This window comes from Diceros bicornis, chromosome X, assembly GCF_020826845.1.
Source record: "Diceros bicornis minor isolate mBicDic1 chromosome X, mDicBic1.mat.cur, whole genome shotgun sequence".
Lineage (NCBI taxonomy): Eukaryota > Metazoa > Chordata > Mammalia > Perissodactyla > Rhinocerotidae > Diceros > Diceros bicornis.
The window spans coordinates 70,264,294-70,288,336 of record NC_080781.1 but is presented as its reverse complement, the minus strand read 5'-3'; the positions used below and the strand labels follow the sequence as shown (position 1 = coordinate 70,288,336).

Here is a 24,043-nt window from a genome sequence, read left to right as displayed (position 1 = left end):
GTTTTTGCCTCATGTTGTTTTATATTCTGTTGTTAGGTACATACATGTTAAGGATTGTTAGGTCTCTTGGAGAATTGACCCCTTTATTATCATGTAATGCTCTTTTTTTATCCTTGATAACTTTCCTTGATTTGAAGTTGGCTTTGTCTGAAATTAATATCACTACTCCCAGTTTCTTTTTATTAGTGGTTGCATGGTATATTTTCCTCCATCCATTTACTTTTAATCTATATGTGTCTTTATATTTAAAGTGGGTTTCAGGGCTGGCCCCATGGCATAGTGGTTAAGCGTGTGTGCTCCACTGCTGGTGGCCCGGGTTCGGATCCTGGGCATGCACCAAGGCACCGTTTGTCAGGCCATGCTGTGGTGGCGTCCCATATAAAGTGGAGGAAGATAGGCACAGATGTTAGTCCAGGGCCAGTCTTCCTTAGCAAAAAGAGCAGGATTGGCATGGATGTTAGCTCAGGGCTGATCTTCCTCACAAAAAAAAATAATAATAATAAAGTGGGTTTCTTGTAGACAACATATACTTGTGGTTTTAAATGAGCATTTTATGTGATTCCATTTTCTCTCCTTTCTTAGCATATTGGTTGTACTTTTTTTTTCCATTTTTTAGTGGTTGCCCTACAGTTTGCAATATAGATTTACAGCTAATCCAAGTCCATTTTCAAATAACACTGTACCACTTCATGGGTAGTATGAGTACCTTATAATAACAAAATAATCCTAATCCCCCTTCCTCTGTCCCTTGTATCATTTCTGTCATTCATTTCACTTATATATAAGCATATACACACACACACACAATTGAATACATTGTTGGTATTATTTGGACACAATGTTATCTGTTAGATTAATTAAGAATAAGAAAAATTAAGGTTTTTATTTTACCTTCACTTATTTCTTCTTCAGTGCTCTCCCTTACTTTATGTAGATCCGAGTTTTTGACCTATCTTATTTTCTTCTCTCTAAAGAACTTCTTTTAACGTTTCTCGCAAGAAAGTCCCTCAATTTTTTTTTGTCCGAGAAAGTCTTTATTTCTCCTTCACTTTTGAAGAATCATTCACAAGATATAGAATTCTAAGTTGGTGGTGTTTTCTCACAACATTTTAAATATTTCACTCCACTCTTCTTGCTTGCATGGTTTCTGAAGAGCAGTTGGATGCAATTCCTATCTCTCTTCCTCTATAGGTAAGGTGTTTTATACCTCTGGCTTCTTTCAGAGTTTTTTCTTTATCTTTGATTTTCTGTAGTTTAAAAATGATATGCCTGGTTATAGTTTTATTGGCATTTATCCTGATTGATGTTCTCAGAGCTTCCTGGATCTGTGATTTGGAGTCTGATGTTAATTTGGGGAAATTCTCAGTCGTTACTGTTTTAAATATTTCTTCTGTTTCTTTCTTTCTTCTTCTTCTGATATTCCCATTATGTGTATGTTACACCTTTTGTAGTTGGCCCACAATTTTTGGATATTGTGTTCTGTTTTTTTTGGCTTTGTTCTCTTTGCTTTTTGAGTTTTGAGGATTCTTTTGATATATCCTCTAGCTCAGAGGTTCTTTCCTCAGCCATGTCCAGTGTACTGAGCCCATCAAAGGCATTCTTCATTTCTGCTACAGTGTTTTTCATCTCCAGCATGTCTTTTTGGTTCTTTCTTAGGATTTCCATCTTTCTGTTTACATTACCCATCTGGTTTTGCATGCTGTCTACTTTATCCATTAGAGCCATTAGCATATTAATCATAGTTTTTAAAATTCTCGTTCTGATAATTCCAACATTCCTGCTATGTCTGGCTCTGATACTTGCTCTGTGTCTTCAAATTGTGTTTTTTGACTTTTGGTATGCCTTATAATTTTTTTCTTCAAAGCCATACATGATGTACTGGGTAAAAGGAACTGCTATAAATTGGGCTTTAGTAATGTAGTGTGAGGTGTGAGGGGAGGGGAACATTCTATAGTCCTATGATTAGGTCTCAGTTTTTTAGTGAGCATATGCCTCTGGACAGTGAACTTGATAAGAGTTTTTCAGTTTTTTTTCTACCCCCTTAGGGTGACAGGATGGCTGGAGTAGGCTAGAGTTGGGTATTTCCCTTCTTCCAGGTCAGTTAGGCTTTGGTAACACTCCAGCAGGTTAGGCTCTGGTTAACTCGTTTCCCCTGAGGGCAGGCCTTGTTAATAAGAACAGAATGCTCTGGGGTACTTCAAAATGGTTCCTTTCCCCTCCCCACAGCCAGAATCATGAGGGGATTTTTCTCCAGTATTTACTGTGGGAACGTAGTCAAGCGCATGGAGGTAAATCTCACAATATTGTAAGGGCTCCCCTATGACTGTGTGCCCCTGGAGTTTTTAACTCTCACAGTCGTCCACACTGAGCCTCCAGCAATTCTTCAGGTACGGGTCAGGTTTTCCCACTCTGGAAATGGTTCCTGAGGCAGTTTCCACTTCTGGGTCTCTACTCAGATAAACCATGACTCCCTATATTCTCCTGTCTGTCTCTCTAATATTGGGGGCAGTCGTTTGCCCTGTGTCCTCCCCTCTCTTAGGGATCCAAGAAGAGTTGTTGATTTTTCAGTTTGTTCAGCTTTTTACTTGTTACGATGGAGTGGCGACTTCCAAGCTCCTTACATGCAGAACTGGAAATCATAACTTTCAACTGTGTTTTTAACTTCAGCCTCTGTACTAGTTCTTTCCTCTTTGCATATAAGGGGACATAGATTCAATTTTGTCTGTTTATGTCTAATCATATATTTGGACATATTTTATTCAATAATTTAATAAAACATGAAAGATTTGAATATAACTTCTTGCTGTACATATTTACATGAATGACTTTCTAATCCAAACATTCATTACGTCCCAAATGAAACGCCTGTCTCTCCTACTTCTACTCAAACCTGGTCCTCTTGTGTTCTGTATCATTAGTGACACTTCTTTGTCATTTTTTTCTTCTTCTACAACATCCATCATAGCCATACCCCATTTACATTCTAAGACCCTGATCTCTCATTTGAACTAATGCAGTAGCCTTTTAACTGGTTCACTACCATTCATATAGTACTCTCTCCATATTGTCTGCTATAACAGTTCGCAGAGTTTTTTCTAGAGGGCATTAATAAGAATACTTGGGGAAAAATTAAATTTGAGTAACCTTAGTTTAAACAAAATTAAATTTTATTTTTTACTTTAGGGTATCAAGAACTATGAAGGGTCTGAGCTTTTACTTGACTTGCAAGCTAACAAGGTTGCCTGCCACAGTTTCATAGATGCTGGCAGAAGACATGACACTCCTGGGTCAGAGTTAAAGGACTTTATTACTCACAGCAACAACAGTATCCAAAGTATCAGCACTTTATTGCACTGGTTCCCCAAGCCCCACTTCCCATAGGATATTGCAAAGAGGGACAATGTGTTGCATTATGGGAGAGGAACTCCAAGCTTTGGGAACCCAAATCTTCTATAAAGGGTAGTAAGCATGTGTGCCCTTTGCTTTGGAGGGAGACTCTATCTCTATACTCTAAGGCTATACAAACATCCTTGAGAAGATCATCCAGAAGAGAGGGAGTCAGTGCCTCTGCTTGCAAGATTTGCAGAAACATGAGAAACCCATGGAGAATTGTCTCCCAACACAGGACTTCTCATAGACTTTAACATGCTGATATGTGTTATACCTTCCATTCCAGCAGTGGGCTGTAATATGCAGAATTTCCCCGATTATTGGACCAATTAATGGAGTATTTTGGCTAGATTCTGTGGAACATGCATTTGGAAATAGTGGCATATAGACTAAAGCCAAATTCCTTAGTCTTCCTCACTTCATGCACTCTTTACTCCAAACACATAACCACCTTTCCCATAATTATACTATGTCATACACTGTCTTATTTCCGGATTGTTGATTGTTTCCTGCAACATGAAATATCCTTTCTCCCTTGCTGCCTTTGTCTCCCCTCTCAAAATTATGCTTACCCTTTAAGCCTCATTTCAGATAACTCCCTTGAAGCCTTTTCACATCCTCCAGATGAAATGTGAGACATCCCTTTTCTTGTGTTGTTGTGCTACTTTCCTTATTTTTCTATTATACATTTATCCACATTCTATCTTATAGTAAAATTAGCTCTATAGTTGTTTGACAGCCCCTCTTAGAATATAGTTGCTTACTTAGGAGCAGAGCCAACATCCTGTAGCTATCAGTGCGAGCACATAATGGATGTTCAGTAAGTGTTAAACAAATGGCTTAATGTTCCCATTTTACAATACGTCATTGTGCTAGTCATATTCCAGTCTCACACAGCTCCATAAATCAAAATCAGTATATTTATAAAATATGCTACAACCTAAAAGGTTACTTCATTTAGGCTTTACTAAACCAAAGGAAATAATTTATAGAGTTTAAGAAATTGCTTTCTCATTCCCTACTATTCAAGCTGGGATTGTTTTGGAAATGAAAAATTATAATTCCATTTATTATAACAAGGTATGCATAAAGAATTTCTGTTAGTGATTTGTAAAAATACAAAACCAATTTTCTTCTACCTCAAATAGCTTTTAATATCAATGCCCATTTTAGAGCTATATTTAGAGTTAGCAGTATAAGGATGGTAGTATGTCCATCTGCGGAAGAAATTCAAATCTTTCTCCAAATAACAGTGTCATGTGCCACAGCATACAAAAGCTAAGCATGGATGAAAATTGATACTACCAAAAATAGTACATCTTATTTTGGCTCATTAACGTCAAGGATTTTCAAAGCCTACAAGATTTTAAAAAAATTTTTAGTTGTGAGAAAGTATACATAACAGAAAATGTTCTGTCTTACCCATTCTTAAATGTACGGTTCAGTAGTGTTGAGTACATTCACAATGTTGTGCAACCAGTCTCCAGAACTCTTCATCTTATAAAACTGAAACTCGTTACATGTTAAATAACTTCCCATTCTCTCTTCCCCCAGTCCCTGGCAACTACCATTCTACTTTCTGTCTCTATGAATTTTACTACCGTAGTTACCTCATATAAGTGGAATCATATAGTATTTGTCTTTTCGTGACTGACTTATTTCACTTAGCATAATGTCCTCAAAGTTCATCCATGTTGTAGCATGTGTCAGAATTACCTCCTTTTTAAGGCTGAATAATGTTGCATTGTATGCATATACCTCATTTCATTTATCCATTCATCTGTTGATGGACACTTGGGTTACTTCCACTTTTTGGCTATTGTGAATAATGCTGCTATTAACATAGGTGTACAAGTATCTCTTTGAGACTCTGCTTTCAGTTCTTTTAGATATATACCCATAAGTGGAATTCCTAGGTCACATGATAGTTCTATTTTTAATGTTTTTTAGGAACCTCCATACTGTTTTTCATAGCAGCTACACCATTTTACATTCCCACCAACAGTGCCCAAGGGTTCCAGTTTCTCTACATCCTCACCAACACTTATTTTCTGTTCTGTTTTTTTATTTTTGTTTTTTTAATAGTAGCCATCCTAATGGGTGTGAAGTGGTATCTCATTGTGGTTTTGATTTGTATTTCCCTAATGGTTAGTGATGTAGAGCATCTTTTCCTGTGCTTGTTCGCCATTTGTATATCTTTTTTGAAGAAATGTCTATTTAAATCCTTTGCTCAGTTTTTGATCAGTTTGGTTTTTTTGTTGTTGACTTGTAGGAGTTCTTTATATATTCTGGATATTAACCCCTTATCAGATATATGATTTGCAGATATTTTCTCCCATTCCATATGTTGCATTTTCACTCTGTTGTGTCTTTAGCCTACAAGATATTTTTAAAGAGCTGATTTTGTATAAAGATGTTATAGTAGTAATCATGGAAATACAAATTACAATAATGGTGATATACAATATTTACCCATAAGATCAACTTTTGGTAAGAATGTGAGGAAACAGATACTTTCCTACATTGATGGGTAGAAATATAAATTTGTATAACCACTTTGGAAGGCAAGTTGGCTGTATCCATTTTAATTTAAAATCTTTCTGCCCTATGACCTAACAATTCCATTTCTAGAGAAACACTCTCACGTGTACACAGAGAGATATGTACATGGCTGTTCATTGCAACATTATTTTTAATTGGAAAAAGGAAAAAAAACTAAAATTCCAACAATAGCATAATTACTTAGTAAACTATGAGAGTGAGGTTGATATATATGTACTGTCATGGATAGATCTCTCAAACCTGGTTGAAGAAAAAAAAAGCAAATTGCAGAATGATACATTTAATATACCATTTGTGTTGAAATAAAGCAGACATAAAGCAATATTATATGTTTTCTGTTGTACACATGTATATGTGTATAATGAATACACATGTATATGAATAAATTCATAAAGGTCTAGAAATGGTAACAGTGGCTGCCAGAATGGACTGGGATTGGTCCTTATAACCCTGTACTTTTTTTAAAAATTTCATAAGGGACATGGATTCATATAGTACCTGGTTTTTTTAGACATTTATTTTTTTTTAAATTCAAAGATGGTAAAACTAAACAAACATTGCAGAGTTTGGCCTAAAATTTGGGCAGCAGTGTGGTGGGGTGAACACTGTCCAGGGTCTGGTTCTCAGCTTTGCAGACTCAGGAACTGAATTTTAACAGTGTGGCCAGAATTTATCTAGCTCTGGAGTCTTTGTGCACACTCACCAAACCATAAAAATCCACGGACGTTGGTAACCAAAAGGCTATTCCATTAATTCATTAATTCACCCTATTATACTGCCAAGAAGACCAAAATAATCATATCCACTAATCAGTATACCCTCTCCCCTTATGGAAAAGTCTAAAAAATTACTGTTAGAAGGGTTTTATTTTGAGTATAAAATCAAAGCAAGGGAGCTGGATTATTTTATTCGCTGATGTCTTTAAGTTATAATTGTCTTATACAAGCCAATTTCCATTATAGGGTACCTGCTTAGGGAACCTGAATGCTTGCATCTATTGGTCAGCATCTTTTCCCTGGACTTAGTCAGACTTTCTGTTTTCCACAAGTACAGTTATACCATGTCAAGAAAGATATAATGCAGATGAGTTGGTCATGATTTCTTTACCTTAGCAGTTCCATTGTTGTCTTCTTAAGCATACCATGGTCTCATGATAGAGAATACAGAAATGTGATGCTTATCAGTAAACATTCATGAACCTTTTAGAATTGACTATTTCTGCATATGGCTACCATTTTGTATTGGTTTTCACTGCAATTTTAGAGCACTATCTTATCCTGATCTTGTTTCCTCCAAATTGAGATTGTACTCTATTTGGAGCATACCTCAGCTACATAAGGCAATTTTAGTTCTCATAAATGTGTTCTTTTTTGGAAAATCTCTGAACAGATTAAAATGTTTGCAGTATGGGAGATTTTCCATTCTAAAGGAGTAAAATGTAAGTTTCTTAGCTGGGAATTTATATTTGGTTGGTAAAGTATAATACTTAAGATCATAGGGAGCCTTGGGTTTGAATCCTGGCTCCAGCACTTACCACTTTACTTAGGCAAGTCACTTAACCTACCTAAACTTGGGCTTCCTCATATTTGTAAAATGCCTAAATTTCAAGATAATATTTGCTGTTAAGATTATTCTCTTGGTAACTTATATTTTCACGGACTACTTTTTATTCAGCTAAACATGAATTCAGCTCCAACTTTCATCAACTTTCCTGCAAAAGGGAAACCCAAACGGGGTGATACATATGAGTTGCAAGTGCGCGGTTTTTCAGCTGAGCAGATTGCCCGGTGGATTGCTGACAGAACCGATGTCAATGTAAGCTTCCCTACTTTGTAAAAAGTTACTTTGCCGTTATCCACTTTGAATCTTACTAGGAGGTCCTAATTGGTCTTGTCCCCACATCACTGAGGTGGTAATAGTTTGGCAGTCCCTTCATAAGTAGCATTTAACAGAATCATCCTGATGAAAGAGTGAAATTACAAAACATCCTCTATTACCTTATTGAATTCAGCATGGAAACCACTCTTTACCTTACCAAGTCCGTGAACTACCTAGTTTGTACTTGGCAAATACTTCTTAATCTAAAAGATGTTATGTTGTGGTTAAACAGAATATTGTAGCTATTCCATCCCATTTTAGGATACATTGTAGACTATTTTGATTAGGTTGAAAAGAAAAAAGTATAATTTTTCCTAAAAGTAACCATACTAATTTTGATTGCTTTCATTTCAAATTATTTTGACCTATATGATTAATGAATAGATTTCATACTTTAAAATGTTCTTCTCTCCTTTCCATTAGATTAGAGTAATTAGACCCCCAAATTACGCTGGTCCCCTTATGTTGGGATTGCTTTTGGCTATTATTGGTGGACTGGTGTATCTTCGAAGAAGCAATATGGAATTTCTCTTTAATAAAACTGGATGGGCTTTTGCAGCTTTGGTGAGTGAATTTTAGAAGAAAAATTGAGTAAAACTTCTAATATTCTATTGTTAGGTAGCATTTTGTTTATTTCTTACCTGTGGGAAAGGATTTTCTATATCTTTATTTTATGCTTTAAAATCAGTTTGTTTCCTCTATTATCTCATTAGGATGGCCAGAGCTTGGAGGAACTGATTATACCCAGTTTTTATTCAACCTAGATGATAGACTGTTACCCCTATGATAATCTGCAATTCTTTTGAAAATAGTCTTCTAAAAGTCTTTTCAATATTCACTTTTGAAACTTGTGTCAGCTTCTTTATAATTTAATATAGTCTTTTCCTTTTGAAGTAAACATTATTGATTCTTGTGATCCTTGTGGTAAAATATAAGGCTTAATCAAGAAATCATTCTTCTGAAAAACTTTTCTTCATGTATTATTTGAGCAGACGTACTTTTCATATACCTAATCAAAGTGGGAACAGCTACAGCATGTTATATGAATATTTCATTATTTTTTGTTTCCTAGTGTTTTGTGCTTGCTATGACATCTGGTCAAATGTGGAACCATATAAGAGGACCACCATATGCTCATAAGAATCCTCACACGGGACATGTGGTAAGGGATGTCCAGGGTTTCTTTCCATTGTATACTATAAAGTTAACCTTAATGATTATTAGCTTTTGAGACCAGTGCCAGCATAGGAAGGAACTAGATTTAGTTTTGACTTTTCAATCTGTGTTAACGAGCTTCAGTTGCTGAAAAGACAGTGCAGTGCTCTTTAAAGTGGGAAGTTCCTTATCCCATTTGGTGAGTCCTTTTGACTAAGCTGGCTACGAATGAAAGTTAGCCTTCAGCTAAATAGAATAATTGATCAAGTACTTGAGCATCTGCTGTTTCTAGGCACTGTGCTAGGTATTATTAGATATAGGGATAAACAAAAACATAGTCCTTGTCTTCATGGAATTTACATTATTGTACCTCCTGGTCTTGCACACTGAAATACTAGTTTTCTCATATATTCTGTTGTTGAAAACATAGTATAAGTACAGCGAAAAGACAAATAAATAATAACAAAGAAATAGCTTTTATTTTAGCCAAACTTATTTACTAATGAATGCCACAGACCCAGTGATTTACATACATCAAGTGAATTAATAATTTCATAGGGTTTGAAAATAGCCCATTTTAGGATTAGGATACCAAAATTTACTGTATATTTAAAGATTTAATTTTGTCTTTTTTTTCCCCTAGAATTATATCCATGGAAGCAGCCAAGCCCAGTTTGTAGCTGAAACACACATTGTTCTTCTGTTTAGTATCCTATTTGTAATAAGTCCTTGGTGCTGCATTTTGTCTATTTTTCTCACATTCTAGTATTCTCTCTACAGCATTTGGTTGAGGCTGCTTTCTTATTAATGCAAGTTGTAATATCTTTGGAATCATATTACTGTGTCATCCATCTTAGCCCAATCAGCTAAAGACCACCAGGGACAAACCTGCAGTCTGATAAAGCCGGGTTTAATGGATTGTTGCTACAAGCGAGACTGCACATCAGAGGAACCATGGGACATCTTACCCAAGGAAAGAGAGTTATAAGATTTGGGGGAAGGGTGGAGCTTAGGTGAAATGTGCATGAAGCAATGTTTTGATAAGCTCAAAGGAAAACCAGGCTAAGTGTAAAGGGGTCAGCATCAGGTCTGGACTGTGAAGTGGACCCGGGGTTCTGTTTCTGGTAACTACAAAGTTCAGATAAATGTGGGATTTTGTCTTCAGAAACTCCTTACCTGAAGTTCTGTACTTTGGTTGTAAATTGAAGCTACTTAGAAATTGGACTTGTAAACTGGGTGACTTAGATCCTCCAGGCAAGAATGGAATGTTTCCTTCTTACTGGTATAATTTGAATCGGTCTATGATTTTAGAGAACAGCGTTCCTCATTGAGTAAGAAAACAGTAGTTACTCAAAGACAGGGGTTATTTTGACATTTTATAGCCCAGCATGTCCTAGGGAGAAATATTATTTCCTGTGAACTTTGTAGCTGATTTATATGTGTGTTGTCCAATCCTCTTGAATGGCAGGGCAGATTTTTACTTTTTCAGTCTCAGCTAATTTTTACTTTCTCACATCTGAAAATTCATGCCTCTGTAAGCTGCAAGGATAGGTAACAGTGACATCAGATAGGTAAGAGTCTAAATTTCGTAGTATTACTGAACAGTTTACCCACCTGAATACATGAGCAGTGACTCTGTAGAACCAATCAACAAGGTGAACAAATGTAGTGTTCCTAGAGTTGTGCTTCTCAGCCAAGGGGTCCTGACATTGACATACTGGAATCAGTTGTAGCCCAGCCTGTTAGAGAATCTGCCTAGTGACTTGATGGTAAAGTCATTGACCCTACCTTCTTATCTCGCCATCTAGGTGACTTAGAGGTCACCTAGTTCAACCCTTATTCTATTGAAAATGGGTTGTGCTAGCTAAGAACTTTGTGACGGTGATTACAGTCAATATGAGTAATTGAATCCCTTGAAAATAAGAATTTTTTTTTTCTGATTGTAAAAGCAATACAGGTTAATTAAAGAAAATTTAGAAAATACAAATAAGTACAAAGAAAAAAATCAAAACTCCTGGAAATACCACCGTTAGTGAATGTTTGTGTCTATCTTTCCCTGTTTTCTTTTACTATGTCAGTGATTTCATAGAGATATTTTAAGAGAAACATTCTGAAAAAGATCAGGCTTTTGGTTTTAATCGAAGGACATTTGGAAAAATGATATTTTCTCAAAACAATGTTCTTAAATAATGTGAAAAATGTATTGCTTACAATCTGGCTCAGAGCCAGGAGAGTTAATCTATTCAGCCATGGAATGGTAGGCTTAAAAGGTTAATCTAATAATGAGTACCAAGTCCCTATGATAAGAAAGAAGATTGCAGGAAAAATATTACCTAAACCTTATGTTCTTTTCAAATCTTAAAATTTATTTTTTTATTCAATTTATTTAAACTAAAAAAAAAACAAAAACAGAAACAGTTCACCTGTTTCTCCCATCCCCCACCTCTGGCAACCACCAATCTGTTCTCTGTGTCTATGAGCTTGATTTTTATATATATAATCAGTATATTTTAGATTCCACATATAAGAAAGATCATATGGTATTTGTCTTTCTTTGACTTATTTCAAAATCTAAGTTGAAAATGTTCATTTAGGGGCATTGTGGTTAAGTTTCCGTGGTCCGCTTCGGCAGCCCAGGGTTCAGGGGTTTGGATCTGCCCGGTGCAGACCTATGCACTGCTTATCAAGCCATGCTATGGCAGGCGTCCCACATAAAATAGAGGGAGGTGGGCACAGATGTTAGCTCGGGGCCAATCTTCCTAAGCAAAAAGAGGAGGATTGGCAACAGGTGTTAGCTCAGGGCTAATCTTCCTCACCAAAAAAAAAAAAAAAGTTTGTGTATGGTTTGGTGGATTAACACATTATACCTTGGAAAAATTTTCAGTATCTGGAAATGGTCTCAATTAATTGTACTTTGAATTACAACAGTGGAGCAAAAGGGCAGTTAAAATTGTAAAATATTAATTAATTGGTTTGTGTTTTGTTGGTCTTTTAGCTTCATCCTAAATTTTTAAATATAATTATAAAAGAAGTTTAAGAAATTGGAATTTTCTTACTTTTTTCTTCTGCCTAAAGAATAGACATTCACTTAAGGTTTCACATATATTTGAATAGATTATGAGCCTGTTAGAATATAGAATTTCTTGTAAATTTGGTTAATAGGATACAAAATGGGGATTTTTTTCAGGGTGATACCTTTTTCCTTCTTTTGTTTTTGCTATTTTGGTAGTGGTTGGGAAGGTTCAGGTAATATTTTCTGAGCGATTATTTTGCTAAGTGCTGTGAATGCATGATTTGTCTAAGGAGCTTATAGTACTGGGACAAACAGACATTTGTGCAGATTACAAGATAGTGCCTTCAGGACGTGTACTAGGTATGATGGTGAGATAGTGAATAAGGCTATTTAACTTTGTTAGAGATTGGGAACTTTATGGAAGACTTAAAACCCCTTTATTTTTTTTAGTGGACACAAAGCCTAAAGACTCAAAACTCAAAAGTTACCATGTTGATAAGAATTAATAGAATGAGGGACGGCCCTGTGGCTTAGTGGTTAAATGCGCGCGCTCCGCTACTGGCGGCCCAGGTGTATATCCTGGGTGCGCACCGATGCACCGCTTCTCCGGCGATGCTGAGGCCGCCGTCCCACATACAGCAACTAGAAGGATGTGCAACTGTGACATACAACTATCTACTGGGGCTTTGGGGAAAAAAAAAAGGAGGAGGATTGGCAATAGATGTTAGCTCAGAGCCGGTCTTCCTCACCAAAAACAAAAAAAAAAAGGATTAGCACGGATGTTAGCTCAGGGCTGATCTTCCTCACACACACACAAAAAAAGAATTAATAGAATGAGACTACTACTAAGTCGTAGTTATGATTTTGGAAAATATCCACATATTTATTATTATTTTAATATTGTACAGTTTACTACATGATTAATAAAGCAAACTATATAATGAATTGCCTGATCTATGAAGCAACTTTTAAAATTATATTTTATACTTTTTATTTGAAGTATTGTATTCATACAGAAAAGGTCACAATTAATAAGTGTACAGTTTGATGAATTTTCACAAAATGAGCACAACTGTGTAACTGGCACCCAGATATAGTAATAAAACTTTACTCACATCCCAGAGCATCCCCCACCTCGTCACCCGTCCTGATTGCTACCTTCCTTGCCCAAAGGTAACTACTATCCTAACTGCTAACACCATAGATTAGTTTTACCTATTTTTTAACTTTACGTAAATGGAATCACACATTAAATATATTTGAATTTAAAAAATAAAGTAGCAGTATGGAAAAATTTCACCCATTATCTAAAACCCTAATATGAAAATATATGTTTATTTTTGCATATTCTCTTGCATTCTTTGCCCATATGTATTTTCTTGAGGGAGAGGAGTTCCTTTTCGTGTAGTTACACATATACTTTGCATGCCATTTGATTTCTTAATGTATTGTAAGCATTTTCTGTATCCTTGTATGGCCTTCATAGTTACAAAAGTGCATGAGAATTACAGAGAAAGAAGAAAATATAGGCAAGGAAAAGGAAAAATAGTCATAATTCTTAATGGATATATCATAAATCCATTATTCTCCTATTGTTGAACATTACGAAGAATGTTTTGTTGGATATAAAAATAATTTGGCATATCTCCAAATTCCCACAAGTAAGATTTGAAACAAAGTATATGAATCTGCCTATTGCTCTTGATGTTTTGTTCAAATTGTTTTCCAAAAGAGTTTTGCTACAAAAAGGGGAGTAAGGTTTGCTGCCAGAAATGTGTATGTGCACTGATATCCCTGGCCAGTGCTGACCATCATTATGTATTCTCATTTTTTTAAACTGCTAATTCAATAGGGAAAGATATTGTAGGTAATTGTTTAAATCTACCTTGGACAATAATAATCAAAGTAATTTAAACATTTTCCCACAGTTTTGTAATTATGCTTCCTTTCATGCAAATGTCTTTGTCATATATAATGTTCTTTAATTCTACTAGCTCTTTTTTTTTTTTTTTTGGTGAGGAAGTTTGGCCCTGAGCTAACATCCGTTGACAATCTTCCTTTTTTTGCCTGAGGAAGATTGTCCCTGAGATAACATCTTGTGCCAGTCTTCCTCTATTTTTTGTGTGTGTGTATGAGGAAGATCAGCCCTGAGCTAACATCCATGCCGATCCTCCTCTTTTTGCTGAGGAATACCGGCTCTGAGCTAACATCTATTGCCAATCCTCCTCCTTTTTTTTTCCCCCAAAGCCCCAGTAGATAGTTGTATGTCATAGTTGCACATCCTTCTAGTTGCTGTATGTGGGACATGGCCTCAGCATGGCTGGAGAAGCGGTGCGTCGGTGCGCGCCTGGGATCCAAACCCGGGCCGCCAGTAGCGGAGCATGTGCACTTAACCACTAAGCCACGGGGGCCGGCCCCTTCCTCTATTTTTTGTATGTGGGATGCTGCCACACTGTGGCTTGATGAACGAGATGTAAGTCCGTGCCCGGGATCCAAACCCACAAACCCTGGGCCGCCGAAGCAGAGCGTGCGAACTTAACAACTATGCCACCAGACCAGCCCCTCCACTAGTTCTTTTGATAACCTAGCTCTTGTTTGTTATGGACTACCGTCTCCTCTATTTTCTATTCAGTTTTCCCAGAGTAACATTTAATCATGATTATGCAATTATTTATATTTATTTCATTGTTTATATCCCCCACTAGAGTGTAAATTTGTCCAAGGAGGAGTCTATATTCTGTCCAACTTTGTAACTCTGAGAACTAGCAGTGCCTGCCACATAGTAGGCAGTGTTAGTAAAAGTTTAAAGAATTAATAAATGAAATGAAGCAATGCATATGGAAGTGCATCAAAGCTCTTGATAGCTGAGAACAGCACACAAAGACCTTCGTGGTATGTTGTGAGATGGAAAGCTCATTCAAAGAAAAAGCATATAGACCATGATACAAAAACCATCCCAAAAACAAAAGTCGCAACCATCAGTCAGAGTACCGTATAACCAAAACCTATAGAAATGATCAATTTTTACACGTACTTGGATATAAAGAACTTCAGTAAGAAAAAAATAATGACAGGAGAAGAAGACTTGGCTAAGCAACTAAAAACATGATGAATAGGCATCATCCCTAACAAGAGGCTATTGAAGAGAGAGTGCAAGATGGTGATGAAGGGATGAATAGACAAATTATAGAGCCAATTATAAAGTTAGGCCTTATCTGAACACCTATTTTTCCCTTTCTGCTTAATTATACCCACATGCGGTAGCATACAATGTGCATGTGTATGCATAATTAATTTGGACATTTTTAACTGCTGTTTGTATTCACCAAACTGCACAGTGAATCTCTCTTTTCTGCTAGAACACATTGTAATTTACTTTAAAATTTGATTTTGCTTATTTTAGCATTCAACCATGCCATGTGTTACCTATTTGCGTGAGTAGTCTATTTTGTATTTATGTAGCTTCTATATTAAGTTGAATAAAAGTGAGGTCATGGCATGTGTGATTTTTTTATTAGAATAGGGCAAAATTAGGTAGGTTAGTAGTAATTCATGCTTTAAAGGTTAATTGTTGAAATTCTGGAGAATTTATGGGAAGTTATTTTTCAAATAAAAATTAGTTACTATTCTCTCTAAATGGTGCACATTTCAAGTGTGTTCTTGTTTGGAGGGTGGTTGAAATATTATTCAGAATGGCCATTTAATATTTTATAATGTGTATGAGGTTGGAGCAATAGTTGGAAGAATGTCTAGGAAGGTTATTTCAAAGTACAATTTCAGGGAGACTCATATTTTGTCTATAAATTATAGTGGGACATTTGTTTAAAATATCAATTTTTATTTATGCAAATGAAGTAATTTTCCAACCTTAATATTTTTATTATATCTTCATAGTAAATGATTGTCATGCTGTATAAACACAAGATTACTTATTTTAGTTACAATTTTTTTGTAATTAAGAATTGAAGGTTTATATATTTATTCATTCTAATTTTCTTCATAAAAGACTAGGAATATTAAAGTGGTATGTCTTTTGTGTCTGTGTAAATTTCTCCTTAAACAATTTTTCTAAGACGGTGGGGTTACCTTAGGGATGGTGCTTTTATGTGAAGCTGCTACATCTGACATGGATATTGGAAAGCGAAAGAGTAAGTCATATCATATGCCAAAATCTAACAATTCTGCCTTTGATACAGAAAAAAGAATGTCCTCTTAATCGCTTCCCGCCTTAGTTATAAGTATGTTATTTTACTTCTTTACTATTACAAAAGTAATATGTGCTCATTGTAGAAAATGTGGGGAAAAATAGGAGTATGAAACAGTTGGGAGGAAAGTTACCTGTTATTCCACCATTGAGAAACTAATAATTTTAACATTGTAGTAGTTCCTTCCATTTGTAAAAACATCTTTAAAATTGTATATATAAAATTTTGAATCTTGTACCTCCCTTTTGAACTGGAGTTAAATAATTCACTAATAAATATTTTCCTATAAATAATTTTAAATTTAAACTCTATATACTGTAATTTACTTAACCGTTCTGATTTTGTTAAATGCTTAGTTTTTTCCTAACTTTCATTATAATAAATACATCTTTAAATACATAATAAATAAATCTTTAGTGACTATCATGGTGTATTAAGCTTTATCCTCATTTCATAGTAATTCCTTAAGGTAGATTCCCAGAAGTAAAATGACTGTGTGGTCCTGTACATGAGTATTTTCAATTCTTTTGATGTTTTAAACTGATGATGCCAAAATCTTTCCCCAAATGTTATAATAATTTAGATTCCTACTAGTGGTATTTAAGAATGCTTGTTTCACTGTAATTTTATCAGTATTAGGTAACTTCATTAAAAATATGTGTGTGTGTATTTGCTAACCAGATGAGGGGGAAATATTATATTATTTTGTACTTCTTTGTTTACTAGTGAAGTTGAATATTTTCCTAAATGTTTATTAGCTGTTTGTGTTTTCCCTTCTGTAAAATGTCTTTTTGTCTTTTACCATTTATCTATTAGAGTCTTAGTCCTTTTCCTGTTGGTTTACATGGACATTTTATATATTAGAATATTCACACATTGGTATTTGTTGCAAAGAATTGCTAACAATGTAACCTTATTTCACTTACATGAAATCAGTTTAAGTCAGAGTTTTCCTTTTATGGTTAAAAAGTTAAATGTCATCAAAACTAACCTAGCTAAATAAAGTCTATTTACTTTTTCTTCTAGAAAAACAGATGACATTGGATTTCAAATTTGGGAGATACTTACTTTGCTAAATTGAAATGAATTTTCACATATTAGAAAAACAGAACTTAATATATCAATTTTTTACTCAGACAATATACATCCTTTCATTACCTGACTTTTAAAAAATTTCCTATTTCAGTATTCATTATTAGGAAAAGGCCATCTGAGTACTACACTGCTGGCCTGAATTTAAATTGTAAAACATTTTGGCCACATATATTAAAATAATCACAATTTGATCTACTTCTAAGATTCTAACCTAATGAAATAATCACTAGTAATAAGCATTTCTTGAGCACTTATTATGTACCAGGAACTGCCCTAAGCACTTTTAGGTATATTATGTCAAAAAGGTAGAATACAAACATATATACAGAGTGATACTGTGTGTATACATGTATGTGTGCATCTGATTAGGAAAAAAAAGACTTTTCTACAATGAGCATATGTTAATACTCAGAAAAAATGTTTAACATTTACATTTTAGCCCCAATCATATTGTGTGAAAATTTAAAAAGGAAAAAGAATTGTTCTCTAACAAAACTAAAAGTTGGTTTTAGTATTGGCCAATAAGTATGTTTCCCTAGAGCTTCCATTGCTGTTAGCACACGTGATTTCCCACATCCCTACCTCTATGCTTCTTAGCCAGTCTTAGTCCAAGGACTCAGAAAGCCTCAAGTTATGGGAATCATACTTGAGCATTGTGGGGTCAGTATCTGGAGTTAAGGTCATTAACTGCCATGCTAAACCAGAGCATATGAGATTAATGGAGAGAGCTGTGAATTTAGGGCTGGGAATCAGGGTTTTTTTCCTCTCATTATTGAAATGAGGAATCTATGCTGAATGAGTTCCTCATACAGGCAGTGTCATTGCCTGTGCATGAATAAAATACTTTCAAGTGAGGATGTCACAAGGATGTTATCAATGTCTTTAAGTCAATATTTATCAATAATACAATAAGACCACTTTTAAGGATTTAAAAGAAGTTTAATAAGTGATTTTATTGTCAGTAGTAAAACAGTGTTTCTAACACTAAATTCTTGACTGTGATGGCTTTAAAGGAATTCATTCCTTCATACAATTAAATTGCACAAGTATATAAATGGAGCTACTCTACTATAATGTAATGGAGCAAATTAAAGGGGAAGGCAGACTCTTGAAGATATAAGAATGGGAATGAAAATTGTTGGAAAGTTGAGGTTTACCGGTAAATTATAGCCCTTGCTTTTCACTCTTGGAAGTGTATATTAAAATTTATGCCCTGGTTCTTTATTATGCTTAACATGCTGATTTTACTCTCCTTTTTTCCTGCAGTAATGTGTGTGGCTGGTATTGGACTTGTTGTATTATTCTTCAGTTGGATGCTCTCTATTTTCAGATCTAAATATCATGGATATCCATATAGGTATGATTATTTTTCATTTATATAGTGATTATCTATACTTACAATAATTAGAGTTGATGTTGCTTTATAATATTTTCTTTATTTTTTTTGCTTTACCTCCAGACTATTCTAACCTCTAAAGCAAAGAGATAGGCTTTAATTTAGATATGTTGCACATAAAAATTTAAGATAATTGTGATATAATGGACAATAGTATATGACTTCTCAGGAACATCTTTCAGGATTATTCTGACATCATCTGATTTAATCTAGAAATCTATAAAACACATAATGATTAGAACATTTTGTATCATATCTACTCAGTTTCTTGTCTGCGTACTCTGCTTCCTCTTGAGGTGGAAATTATTGAAAACAAATTTTTTTAAACTTCTCACCTCTACTTTTCAAGGCTCTTTGGATGGCATAAACAGAACATTTGATTAGAATCCAGTTTGTAGAAAGTATAAGAAAGAATGTTTAAGAACGTCTAATCAGCTTGAAGTGTTCATAAAGATCTCTGAGGCTCAGGGAGGAAGTTCCTCTCCTGGTTATAAGTTCTTGATTTTTTTTTTTTTTTTGTGAGGAAGATCAGCCCTGAGCTAACATCCGTGCTAATCCTCCTCTTTTCGCTGAGGAAGACCGGCTCTGAGCTAACATCTATTGCCAATCCTCCTCCTTTTTTTCCCCAAAACCCCAGTGGATAGTTGTATGATATAGTTGCACATCTTTCTAGTTGCTGTATGTGGGACGTGGCCTCAGCATGGCCGGAGAAGCTGTGCGTTGGTGTGCGCCCAGGATCTGAACCCGGGCCGCCAGTAGCGGAGCGCACGCACTTAATCGCTAAGCCACGGGGCCGGCCATAAGTTCTTGATTTTACTCTGCTTAATAGCCAAGAGGAATGTACCTACATAGTGGGGGATGTTGTGAGTTAGTTTTATAATCTGAGTGCTGCCAGTTACTATAATTCCTGTTCTTTTAATACAACATTGTCCTGTTGTATAAAGGATTATGAACACTAAAGGTAAAGTATATCAAGTGATATTTTTGAGACACAAATTCATTCCTCATATTGTTATTTATTTTTTTTTTGCTGAGGAAGATTGGCCCTGGGCTAACATCCGTGCCCATCTTCCTCTATTTTGTATATGGTACGCTGCCACAGCATGGCTTGACAAGCGGTGCGTAGGTCTGCGCCTGGGGTCCGAACCTGCGAACCCGGGCTGCCAGAAGCAGAGCATGCCAACTTAACCACTATGCCACCAGGCCGGCCCCCCTTCATATTATTTTCTTTTTTTTTTTAGATTTTTCTTTTTTTATTGTGAGGAAGATCAGCCCTGAGCTAACATCAATGCCAATCCTCCTTTTTTTGCTGAGGAAGACTGGCCTGGGCTAACATCTGTGCCCATCTTCCTCCACTTTATATGGGACGCCACCACAGCATGGCTTGACAAGCGGTGCCTCGGTGCGCGCCCGAGATCCGAACCCGGGCCGCCAGCAGTGGAGCACAAGCACTTAACCGCTATGCCATGGGGCTGGACCCCCCCCCTTCATATTATTTTTAACACAAGTTTTTTGTAGATAATTTTGAAAAACTTCTGAGTCAATTCGTTGTATTGTGACATTCCTGCATGCCTTTTGATCAATGAACAACATAAATTAATCTTCTTTTGCACTTTTTTCTTGCAAACTTAAGGCCAAAACCTATTACAACTTTGATTCTTGACTTATAATCTTTCAACTTTATACTTTTATTCTGTGTATGTATATTTTAAAATAATTTCTCCTCTATAGAATACTAACTGGGATGCAAGAGTAATCTTGCTGGGACTTCTGTTACTTATTTGATCACCATGGTTGCTCCAACTATTAATTGATATCTCTCTTCAGGAGATATTTTAACTTGAGGTTATGTCTCTTTCCTTTTCTTCTAAGACTACCTCAGTATCTCAGTGTTTCTACTTTTTGTTACTGATACTCAAAGTTTATTATACATGCACTCAAACACTCTTTGATCTGTTAAAATCAAGATATTTATTAGCAGTAAATCCTACTTTTCTTTCAGAGACTAATAGATGGGTATATTTTTTTCAGCTTTCTGATGAGTTAAAAAGGACCCCAGAGATATGTAGACACTGGAGGAATGGAAATTGGAAAATGAAAATGTGTGTGTGTTTGAAAAGAAGAATGCAATTTGTGTATTTTGTATTACCTCTTTTTTTCGAGTGATTTAAATAGTTAATCCTTTAACCAAAGAAGATGTGTAGTGCCTTAACAAGCAATTTCCTGTCAAAATCATGAAGTATTTGGATACGATTCTCCTTTTAATCTTCCCTTCCCAGTGAATTTTATGGAACATTTATTTTAGTAGAATCAAGTATATTATAACTTTAAAACTACTTCATTTTAATTAGAACAAAGTTCAAAACTGCTTAGTTAACTTTTGGCCATCTGACTTTATATTATTATCTTCAGAGTACACATCTAGCCTTTAGAAAAAAAGACTAGCCAGTCATCCTCTTCCTTCATCTTTCCTACTGAAATATAGTGCTATCTATGCTTCTTGGTGGCTGTAGACATTAAAAAGTATCTCTAAATACAGGAATATGATTTCTGCATGAGTGTGGTGTTAACTATGTTGTATTTGGAAAGATTTTGGGTTCATTCTGTCTCCCTAGTTTTATTTAAGGTGGGCCCCTATCTAATAAAAATGTAGCTTAATTCTAAAATCAGTATAACTTGAAAATTATCTAAAATGTTTCTGCAAATTAGAGATTGTCGTTATTTCATTTGTACCTAAGGAAAAAAAAAAATAAGCTCATCTGGTTAAGTTGATTTCTGTATTACAGTTACAACATATTTTATTAACCCTTGTGTTTAGGAAAAGTACTCCCCTAGATTGGGAAAAGAAAATCATGCAATATTGAGTTGTTGCGTGTGAATAGAATGTAAATGTTTCTTGAAAGCTGTTCTGTTTTTGCTATTGTTTTAGCCTTCATTCTCTCACTTTAAGTGGAGAAACAAAGTCAACATTTGAAGAGGTTTTGTTTGAGTTTTGTCCTTTTTTCTGTCAGTGGAAATAACCATATGTGCTAACCAAATTTCTGTGAAGATGGCAAGTTGAGAGTTATTGTTAGATCCAGCTATAACTGTCACCTCCCCCCTAGTTATGAAGAGTATCCTGAAATGCCACTATTATGGAAATATGAGAATTATGATTGTGGAAAAAATTTTAAAGAAATCTTAGAAATATTACATTAAAATAATACTGTGACTGCCTGCTACTATTTACCATCTTAATAACTCTCCCATGTGGTCTAGAAGTCGTATATAATAGAGGTTTGAAGAGATGGATATAATTGCCTAAGAAGAAATGTTTTATGTGGGTTTTTTGTTTTTGTTTTTTGTTAGTAGATTTGGTGGGTGGGGGATATAGTTGACCTCTTACTTTTTAGTGGAGTTAATTTTTGTTAATTAGCCCCATGTAAATCGTGTGATTCTGGATTCCTTATCTGCTGTTCTTGTACTTGTCTCAGGCCAAATAAGTTTATGCTTTGATTCTTATGAGACTTGTATGAAGATGCCCTAATTTGTACAGACTGACAAAGGGAATACTACTGCCATGTAATCTGTATAGCTCCAGATAATTTTCCATGAGCATTGAAAGAATGACAGTTTTTTTTGTCTTTGTTTTGTCTCCCTTAAGAGCACATTCTTCTTCTGTAAGGAGAAAAATTACATTCTGGCTAAAATTTGTAGAAAGCAGATTTACTACACTTAGAATAGTGTTGCTTTTCTGGAAATTTTGAAATTAGCTTTCATCTGAAGTGCCTTAAGTAGATTCTTAATTTTCTAGTAATGGTTTAAATATTATTTGTTATGCATTTTTAAAACACCATTCAAAATGATACGTTGTAGTGGCAAGGATAACCAAATGTCTGGCTGTTTGCTTTTTGACCATATCAATAAACTTTTACAATCTAAATTCTGAGTTTTTAATTAACATCTCATGGGTGAATTTAAAACACTAAACTAGAGGGCCAGCCCCGTGGCTTGGCGGTTGGGTGCATGAGCTCTGCTGCTGGCGGCCCGGGTTCGGATCCCGGGCACACACCGACGCACCGCTTCTCCAGTCATGCTGAGGCCGCGTCCCACATGCAGCAGCTAGAAGGATGTGCAGCTGTGGCATGCAACTATCTGCTGGGGCTTTGGGGGAAAAAATAAATAAAGTTATTAAAAAAAATAAATAAAACGTTTAAAAAGAATAAAACACTAAACTAGAATTGTAATATTAGGATATTAATTTTGAAATTGTAATTAAATTTCTTATTGTCCTAGCAACAGTGAATTTGATAGACCAATTTCCTTAATTATTTCTACATTGAGATGCATTCTTCCATACGTTATCCTTCACTAATGTTGTCACCCATTAGATTAGTCAAAACAGCCAAGATAAGTCAATGAATGGCTGTCTTCAATGGTTGATCCAGCGTTTGTCCCAGTCAGTGAACACTGTAACTAAGTATAATAATGTGCATTGAAATTTTTTTTAGAAAGGATACACTTGGAACCAATATGTTAATATCAGAGTTGATTTAAATGGGTTCTGCCCAATTATGAGCAAGGATGAGATCAACAACTGTAATAGTGTGCTAATAAAAGTCAAAGTCAAAGGGACCTTAGGTACCATTTAATCAGCCCCTTCATTTTGACTGCTAAAGAAAACTTGCCCGAAAGAGGTGAAGCAATTTACTGAAGGTTATTCCAAGGAAATACCTACAGATTTCCCATTTTGCTGCAAATTCCGTATGGATGAGGTTCACTTGGAGAGTCAAATTACTCCCTGGAGACATGAAAACCATAGTTAGTCTGCCTTGGTTGCTTCCTGACATCTAGATTGCTAGGAGAGGGGCCCACCTGGTGACATAGTGGTTAAGTTCGCATGCTCCACTTAGGCGGCCTGGGGTTTGTGAGTTCGTGGGTTCAGATCCCAGGCATGGACCTACACACCACTCGTTAAGCTGTCCTGTGGCGGCATCCCATATACGAAGTAGAGGAAGACTGGCACAGGTGTTAGCTCAGGGACCATCTTCTTCAAGCAGAAAGAGGAAGATTGGCAACAGATGTTAGCTCAGGGACAATATTCCTCACCAAAAAATAAACAAATAAATAGATTGCTGGGAGAAGGATCCTACTGAGAGAGGCGTTTCTCCAGAGGGGCTGATGCAGGCTTTAGAAGAAGGGAGGAGTTTCAATTGACTCCCTTTAATCTGTGAAAATAGAATTTAGGTGGGGATACAGGCTTTTTTTTTAATGCATTCTTTATTTATTTTGTGTGTGTGTGTGTGAGGAAGATCAGCCCTGAGCTAACATCTGATGCCAAGCCTCCTCTTTTTGCCGAGGAAGATTGGC

The 24,043-nt window shown here is 35.6% G+C and overlaps 1 protein-coding gene across 2 annotated transcripts in view; it reads left to right on the top strand.

The window, feature by feature from the left end:
* The window catches only part of MAGT1 (magnesium transporter 1), a 42,744-nt gene extending 20,128 nt beyond the window's left edge, over positions 1-22,616 (top strand). For both annotated transcript variants that reach the window (XM_058536229.1, XM_058536230.1), the window contains 7 exons: positions 7,627-7,767; positions 8,254-8,394; positions 8,903-8,992; positions 9,629-9,692; positions 16,072-16,146; positions 18,565-18,655; positions 20,726-22,616. In XM_058536229.1, coding sequence (XP_058392212.1) covers positions 7,627-7,767; positions 8,254-8,394; positions 8,903-8,992; positions 9,629-9,692; positions 16,072-16,146; positions 18,565-18,655; positions 20,726-20,741 — 618 coding nt within the window. In that variant the 3' untranslated portion in view covers positions 20,742-22,616. The remainder of the gene's footprint in view (positions 1-7,626; positions 7,768-8,253; positions 8,395-8,902; positions 8,993-9,628; positions 9,693-16,071; positions 16,147-18,564; positions 18,656-20,725) is intronic.
* Positions 22,617-24,043: the final 1,427 nt, after the last annotated feature.